General features: G+C 38.6%; 1 protein-coding gene across 1 annotated transcript; it reads right to left on the reverse strand.

The window, feature by feature from the left end:
• Positions 1–3,742: 3,742 nt before the first annotated feature.
• Positions 3,743–7,983, reverse strand: LOC148186935 (uncharacterized). The gene is made up of 3 exons (XM_088089754.1): positions 7,868–7,983; positions 6,582–7,044; positions 3,743–4,241 (listed from the first exon to the last, which is right to left on the reverse strand). Exons 1-3 carry the CDS (start codon positions 7,981–7,983, stop codon positions 4,032–4,034), a joined length of 789 nt encoding a protein of 262 aa, XP_087945880.1. The 3' UTR covers positions 3,743–4,031.
• Between the last annotated feature and the right edge of the window lie 1,034 nt (positions 7,984–9,017).

Genomic DNA, 9,017 nt, shown 5'->3' on the forward strand with positions numbered 1-9,017 from the left:
ATGGGTCTTTTGGCCGTTTTTGGATGTTTTTTCAACACTGTACAGTATAAAATGCTTTAACAGGCTATACTAAGTGGTTTTCAGCTGTTTTTTGGACATGACAAATTTTGACATTTTCGCCATACTATAGCCTTGCTGTTTTTTTTCATTTTCTTTCAAGGTGCTATTTTATGGTTCTTTTGGCCGTTTTTGGATGTTTTTTCAACACTGTACAGTATAAAATGCTTTAACGGGATATACTAAGTGGTTTTCAGCTGTTTTTTGGACATGACAAATTTTGACATTTTCGCCATACTGTAGCCTTGCTGTTTTTTCCATTTTTCAAGGTGCTATTTTATGGTTCTTTTGGCCGTTTTTGGATGTTTTTTCAACACTGTACAGTATAAAATGCTTTAATGGGCTATACTAAGTGGTTTTCAGCTGTTTTTTGGACATGACAAATTTTGACATTTTCGCCATACTATAGCCTTGCTGTTTTTTTCATTTTTTCAAGGTGCTATTTTATGGTTCTTTTGGCCGTGTTTGGATGTATTTTCAACACTGTATACTATAAAATGCTTTAACATGCTATACTAAGTGGTTTTCAGCTGTTTTTTAGACATGACAAATTTTGACATTTTCGCCATACTATAGCCTTGCTGTTTTTTTCATTTTTTCAAGGTGCTATTTTATGGTTCTTTTGGGCGTTTTTGGATGTTTTTTCAACACTGTACAGTATAAAATGCTTTAACAGGCTATACTAAGTGGTTTTCAGCTGTTTTTGTACATGACAAATTTTGACATTTTCGCCATACTATAGCCTTGCTGTTTTTTTTCTTTTTCTTTCAAGGTGCTATTTTATGGTTCTTTTGGCCGTTTTTGGATGTTTTTTCAACACTGTACAGTATAAAATGCTTTAACGGGCTATACTAAGTGGTTTTTAGCAGTTTTTTGGACATGACAAATTTTGACATTTTCGCCATACTATAGCCTTGCTGTTTTTTTCATTTTTTCAAGGTGCTATTTTATGGTTCTTTTGGCCATGTTTGGATGTACTTTCAACACTGTATACTATAAAATGCTTTAACAGGCTATACTAAGTGGTTTTCAGCTGTATTTTGGACATGACAAATTTTGACATTTTCGCCATACTATAGCCTTGCTGTTTTTTTCATTTTTTCAAGGTGCTATTTTATGGGTCTTTTGGGCGTATTTGGATGTTTTTTCAACACTGTACAGTATAAAATGCTTTAACGGGCTATACTAAGTGGTTTTCAGCTGTTATTTGGACATGACAAATTTTGACATTTTCGCCATACTATTTCGCCTTGCTGTTTTTTTCATTTTTTCAAAGTCCTATTTTATGGGTGTTTCCTTCCTGCTTTTCTCTTTCTCTCCTCCTTTGTCTCAGATGCCATCAACCTGATTGGCCTGCACCTGACTTCCAGACTGGCCAATCACACCCAGGGCTGTCCTATAAGTTTCTTGCCTGCAGTGATTGTGCTCTCTGCCTGCTGGAGCTGCTGTTTGTGGTGTTGAATGTTGCCATATAACTGGAGTTTCTTTAGTTAACTAGGTTGGTGGAGTGAGGGTGTGGATAGGTAAGATGGGGTAACCCATACATCTTTCACTCACGTAGGTCACATTGTCTAAGAACACTAGATTTTAGGGTTGGTGCCACATCTGTTTTTTTTTTTTTTTTGGTTAAACTTCTTTTTTAGATAAGAGAGTCAGGTTTTGTTTGAGTTTGTTTTCAAGACCAGATTCAGCTTAGGCCCTGTCTTATTGTATTTTTTTTTTTAGTTTATTTGGCCCAACCCCTCATCCCACCCTCTTCCTCCACAAATGTGAATTTCTGTTAGTAGTACCTTCCAATAAATCATTTTCTTCATGCCACACATACTCTGACTCCATCTTCTCTTTTGATTGTCGTGTTGATGTCTCCTTTCCACCCATCCATCGATGGAGACGTAACAGCTGTTTTTAGGACATGTCATATTTTAACATCTTTAACCATACAGCGTATGGCATTTTTGGTCATTTTTTCTAACATGCTATATTATGGTGTTTTTTCCCTTTTTGCCATTTTTGCAGCACTCCATGTTAGGATGTGTCTTGGCATGTTTGCAATGTGGTTTTCAGCTGTTTATGGGACATGTCATATTTTGACAGTTTTCATCTTACTGCATATGGCATTTTTGGTCATTTTTTCCAACATGCTATATAGTGGTGTTTTTGCCTGTTTTTGTCTATTTTTGCAGCACTCTATGCTATGACGTGTGTGTCTTTCCCTCCTGCTTTTGTCTCTCTCTCCTCCTTTGCTCTCAGGTGCCATCAACCTGATTGGCCTGCACCTGTGTAGTGTGGGTACTTCCAGACTGGCCAATCACAATCACAATCTCTTATAAAAGGACCTTGCCTGCAGTGATTGTGCTCTCTGTCAGGTGGAGCTGATGGTAGTGGTGTTGAATGCTGCCATACAACTGGAGTTTCTTTAGTTAACTAAGTTGGTGGAGTGAGGGTGTGTATAGGTAAGATGGAGTAACCCATACATTTTTCACTCATGTCGGTCACATTGTCTAAGAACACTAGATTTTAGGGTTGGTGCCACCTCTGTATTTATTTTTGGTTAAGACCAGATTTAGCTGAGGCCCTGTTTTATTGTATTTTTCCACCACCACTCTTCCTCCACAAATGTGAGTTTCTGTTAGTACCTTCCAATAAACCATTGTCTTTGACTCCATCTTCTCTTTTGATTGTCATGTTGATGTCTCCTTTCCACCCATCCATCGAAGGAGATGTAACAGTTGTTTTTGGGACATGTCATATTTTGACATTTTTCACCATACCACATATGGCAATTTCGGTCATTTTTTCAACATGCTATATTATGGTGTTTTTTGATTGTTTACCCTTTTTTGCAACATATGCTATGATGTGTCATGGCATGCTATTTTATGTGGCTTTCAGCTGTTTTTGGGAGATGTCATATTTTGACATTTTTCACCACACCGTGTATGGAATTTTTAATCATTTTGCCAACAGGCTTTATTATGGTGTTTTCACCCATTTTTCGCCATTGTTGCAACATTCTATGCTACGACGTGTCTCGGCAAGCTATTTCATGTGATTTTCAGCTGTTTTTTGGACATATCATATTATGATGTTTTTTCGCCATACTGCAAATGGCATGTTCAGTCATTTTGGCGCCATGCTATATTATGGTGTTTTTGCCAGGTTTTTGCCCTTCTGCAACATTCTATGCCATTTTTGCAGTATTCAATGCTATGATGTGTCTGCGCATGCTATTTTATGCGGGTTTCAGCTGTTTTGTGGACATGTCATATTTTGACATTTTTGGCCAAATGGCATATGACGTTTTTTGTCTTTTTTTTCGACATGCTATATCTTTGTTTTTGGCTTTTCTTTCGACGTTCTATGCTATGACAACTCAATATGCTATTTTATGTGGTTTTCAGGTGTTTTTAGGACATGTCACATTTTGATATTTTTCGACATACTATACTGTTATGTTTTTGTGCCATTTTGGGTCATTTTTGGCCACATAATATATTATGATGTTTTTGGGTCATTTTTTCAGAACATTCTATACTATAACTTTTCTGTGCCATTCAGGGCCATGTTTGACATTATACCATGCTATGACGTGTTTGTGCCATCTTGGGTCATTTTTGACGACATACTATTATGTTTTTGGTTTATTTTGGTTCATTTTTGACAACATACTATACTATGACGTTTTTGTGCCATTTTGGGCCATACTTCACGACAACTAAGTAAGTAAGACAAAGTTTTGACAACTTACAGTGCTATGATGTTTTTTGATTATTTAGACGACATACTAGACTATGACTTTTTCCATGATTTCGGATGACAAAACGTACTATAGTATGATGTTTTTTGATGATTTTGGACAAAACATGATAGTATGAAGTTTTTTCATGGTTTTCGTGAGGACGAGAAGCCATGCTATGACGCTTTTTTCCACATTTTCTGACAACATATCATATGATGTTGTTTTTTGCACAATTCTAGATGACATTCTTCACTATTATTTCAGAAAGATCACTGCTGTCCCAGCCCCCATCACCCTCTGTGACGCACCTGTTTCCACTGTTGAGTCTTTCTGCCTCATGGGGACCATCAGCACCCAGGACCTCAAGTGGAATCTGAGCATCAGCTCCCTCTTCAAGAAAGCACAGCAGAGGATGTATTTCTTCCAGCAGCTGAAGAAATTCAACCTGCCAAACACAATGATAGTGAACTTCTACACTGCCATCATTGAGTCCATCCTCACCTCCTCCATCACAGTCTGCAACACTGCAGCCACAGCGAGGGACAAGAACAGGCTGCAGCATATCATCCACGCTGCAGAGAGGGTGACTGGCTGGAATCTGCCATCTCTCCACGACCTGTACACCTCCAGGGCCCTAAGGCATGCAGCTAAAATTGTGGCAGACCCATTTCACCCCGGACATGTACTTTTTAAAACCGTACCCTCTGGCAAGCGGCTGAGGTCCATCAGGAACAAAGCCTTACGCCTCAAGGACAGTTTCTTCCACTCTGCTGTCGGTATCATGAACAATACTCCAGCTCTACCCGTCTCCCCCACCCCACACACAACACAGGCTCTCATCCTGACCCCGAGTCTCCGAACATTACATCATTGTAACACTTAGTTACATTATTGCAAACTGGACTTGATTCTCATTGAACCTTCTTCTATATATGCTTTTTGTGTTCTTTAATTATATTTTTAAAAATTCATTTTATATTTTTATATTGCTATTTTTCATCTTTTATCTTATATTATTTGAAGTAATTATATTTTTAATTCCTCCTCAATCTAAATTCTTTTGCACCAAAAACACAACATCAGATTTTTTGTATGTGTAAATGTACTTGGCAATAAACCCCCATTATGACTCTGGTGACGTTTTTGATGTTTCGGATGACATAGTATCCTGTGGGATTTTTTTCATGATTCCGAATGACACACTATACAATGACATTTTTTCATGATTTCAGACAACATAGTATACTGTGACGTTTTTTTTTACATGATTTGAACGACAAACTGTTCTATGATTTGTTGTCATGATTTTACATGACATACATATTATGACTTTCTTTTGAGATAGTGGACGACATACTATACCATGACATTTTTTCATAATTTTGGATGACATACTGTATTATGATGTTTTTTTACATGATCACACTATCATACAATGACTTTTTCGTGCCGTTTTTGACGACATGCTATACTTTGACGGTTTTATATCATTTCAAATGATATGTATTTTTGTGCCAGGTTTTGTTGATATACTATCACTTTTTTATGCCATTTTTGATGCATACCATAGTTTGACTTTTTTATGCTGTTTTGGTCCACATACTATACTGCGACTTTTCAATGCCATTTTCGCCAACATACTATACCATGACTTCTTCATGCTGTATTATACGACATAATATACCATAACTTTTTATGCCATTTTGGGCAACATACTATACTATGAATTTTTTATGCCATTTTGGAGGACACACTATGGTATGACTTGTTTATATCACTTTGAAGGACATACTATAGTATGACTTTTTATGTGCCATTGTTGAAGACATACTATAGCATAGGGCTGGGCGATAAAACGATAACGATATCTATCGCGAAATAACTTTTCCTCAATTGAAATATGAGACATAGTCAATAGAATGTCAATAGAAAGTTCAGCCATGTTTTGACAGACAACGGGAAATTGATAATAGGGCTGTTTTTTATGCCCTCTTGAACAACATACTTTACTATGATATTTTTCATTCTTTCACAGACAGCTTTGTATACAATGACTTTTTTTATGCGATTTTGGTCTTTTATTTTACTCTAACCTTTTTATGCCAGCATGGTCGACATACTATGCTATGTTTTCTATATGCTACCTGGGATGACAAAGTGTACTATGTCTCCATTATGCCATTTTGAACAACACACTATGCTTTGACATTTTTATGACATTTTGGGTGGCATACTATAGTATGACTTTTTTGACACTTTGGTAAATATACTTTACTCCTACTTTCTATGCGATTTTGGATTACAAACTATACTATTATATGTCTTTTTTATACTATTTCAGACGACTTGCTATACTTTAATTTTTAAAACCTTTTTTGCTAATTTGGTTGACATACTTTGCAATTACTTTTTGCCATTTTGGAGGACTTACTATACTATGGCATGTTTATGCCATTTTAAATGACTATATGTATGCTATATATGCTATAGTAGTACCTATTTCATCCTATTTTATACGATTTACTATATATTAGTACTTGTCTATGCTATTTGTGTCTACGTCAGTCTTTATTTGACCTTTTATCCAGTTTTTATCAAGTTATTGGCCATATATTTCTATTTACGTCCAGTTATTGGCTATTTTAACCACTTCTTTAACCTGGATGAAGATGTTTAATCATCGGACGTGGATTCTAATTTGTCTTACGGACTTTTCATCTACTGGAGGCCGTACGGAAGAGCGAGACCACCGTGCTCTCAACCAACAATAAACTGAAATACTCACAGTTAACAGAGGACATCCACCGCCTGCAGACAGACACTGGGAGAAAGGACCAGCTGATTGAAAGCTTTGTCTCTGAGGCTCAGTCAAAGCACACCTCCTTCCCTCGGTCCCTCTGTCAGGCTGTCCCCACTGCCCGCTCGCCTCCTTCTCCGGTGTCATCAGCCCTGGCGGGCGTGTCTGCACGCCGGCACCGCACCGGAGGTCCCAGCGGGCGAGGTGGGTAGGAGGGCATCCTCCACACGAGAGCTGGGTGCCCGGGCAGCAGGCACCGCCCCCGCCGGGCAAGATCGCCTCATCACCGGCACCGCTAGACGACACGGAGAGCAGCAGGAGATCTCGGCTCGCAGCTTCACACAGAAGGAGGAACAAGGCTGAGGGGAGAGTCTTAACTCTCTGCAACTGCTTACATCTCTGCTTGATCAGGCCCCGGTCCTTCCCGGTGTTGTTCCTGCAGCCCCGTTTCCTACGGCTCACCAAACCAGTTCACCTGCTCGGAATCACCAGAGTCAACGGGCAGCCGAGCCCCCGCCGCCCGTCCCAGGAGGCTCCGAGTCTCCATATCCTCGTCCTCGCTTTCCCACCACAACGCCGATCATCTTTACCTCCATAACGAGGGATGTCCGCCTCTTTAACGCTTTCACTCCCTGTTTTCCCTGGTGCCACTGTCCCCATCACCCTGGACTAAGTGATAGATTTAAGGCCCACTCTTCCCAGCCTCCACATCGTAACTTGGACACAAACTACACAGTCTGAGCGCACCAAAACCAATTTTAACCTCCTCTTTGATGTTTTAAAAACTTGTGGAAAATCTTTTTTTTTTTTTTAATTTCTGGCCCCATACACACTCTCGAGCGAAATGTTTTAGCGGGTTGATGTTTTTTAATTCATGGCTTTATTTCCTCTACCCAGTCTCACAACATGTGTTTTGTTGACACTTTTAATCTGTTCTGGGATCACAACAAGAGGCGCAGCCCACCACGCTGACCTGCAGGGCGATCACTCCGGGTCAGTCCGGATTGTCGTGTTCGTGTTTGTAATGATGAGTGACTTCCTTTTAATGAACCACGTTCTGCGTCGCATACATGTCTCTCCCTCTACCTGTTAATATCGTGTCATAAGCTGACTACCAACTGGTGGTGCCACCCAGTGGTCACAAAATGTCATAACATTCAATCACAACACGGATCACCCCCACCTGCCTGAGTGTTTCCCTCCCGGATCAGCCTTCTTCCTCTATGCCACATCCACAACCACAACCACATGATCCTCAGGACAGCTCCCCCTACAGGTCCCTCCAATCACTTAACTCCACATCACTCTCCCACCAGGAGGCCCACTCTCCCTGCAACCATCCAGTCCTCCCACTCAGACCTGGCCCACCGTCTCCCATAATAACCACCATCATTTCCCACCAAAAATTCAATTTCACACGCCCACTGTCTCAGCCCTCAGCTGCCAATTCTCACAATTTAATTCAAATGCCTCTGCAACCTGTCCCAACCCTGCCCTTCTCCTTTACCCTGTAAATGTTGGCCTTTCAATGTTAGATCTCTAAATAAATGCAAATTCCATCAATTACCTTCGTTACTATAGTAAAGCCACAGCCACAGCTGTCTGGCAGGGGAGATGGGGTTGCTGTTATTTTCGTTTTTTTAAAAAAATTCAAAGGAATTGCCATTTCACATACTTCTTTTACATCATTTGAACATCTGAGTTTTATCATAAACTCTAAAGATCCTGTGATAATTTTAATAATCTACAGACTGCCCAGGCGAAATGTTTTTATCCATGAGTTTGCTGATTTTTTTATCCCTTTTTTTGATCCAAGTATGGAAAGAAGACAAAAATGTCTTTGTCATTGTACAACAAAATTAAAATGCAATCCTTATTGTGCAAGAAGAAATGTAAAAACTATTTAAGAAAATATTCTTATTTTAGGTGACTTTAACATACAGGTCTGCTGCCTTTCTCAGACTTTCACCACTGATTTTACCACTGATGACATGCTAAACTATGATTTTTCTTATGCTTTTTTGAACATCCCAAATACTTAATGTATTCAATAGTTTCAGATATGATGGGAATGCCTAAAAATTCACCAAAAGACCATTTAATTTTTTTCTTACATTTTACTTTTTTTTTTTAAAACTACCATCGTTTGTACATGAATTTATGAATTTAATGGCATACTACAAAATGAATTCCTTAAATGACATACTAGTTTGACTTTTTTTTTTTAAAATCACAACTTAAAATAACTTTTTATAGCATTCTTTACAATGACAGTTTTCTGACATACTATACTATGACTTTTTGTGACATGTTATACTATAACATTTCCTTTGATATGTTTATGTCCTAATATACTGAGACTATTTTACTTTGGCACACTATAAAATAATATTTTCATGACATTCTTGTGACACAGTATTCTAT

This window comes from Plectropomus leopardus, chromosome 16 (assembly GCF_026936395.1).
Source record: "Plectropomus leopardus strain MGB_pleo_1.0 chromosome 16, ASM2693639v1, whole genome shotgun sequence".
NCBI lineage: Eukaryota > Metazoa > Chordata > Actinopteri > Perciformes > Serranidae > Plectropomus > Plectropomus leopardus.

Excerpts from the sequence above, each read along its gene's own strand:
- LOC148186935 (XM_088089754.1), bottom strand. The coding sequence starts at position 7,983 with ATGGTGGTTATTATGGGAGACGGTGGGCCAGGTCTGAGTGGGAGGACT. Across the intron at positions 7,045-7,867 it reads TTAAGTGATTGGAGGGACCT|GAAACGGGGCTGCAGGAACA; the intron begins GTAGGGGGAGCT and ends GGTGAGCCGTAG. Across the intron at positions 4,242-6,581 it reads GTGGATGTCCTCTGTTAACT|GTTGAATTTCTTCAGCTGCT; the intron begins GTGAGTATTTCA and ends TGTGTTTGGCAG.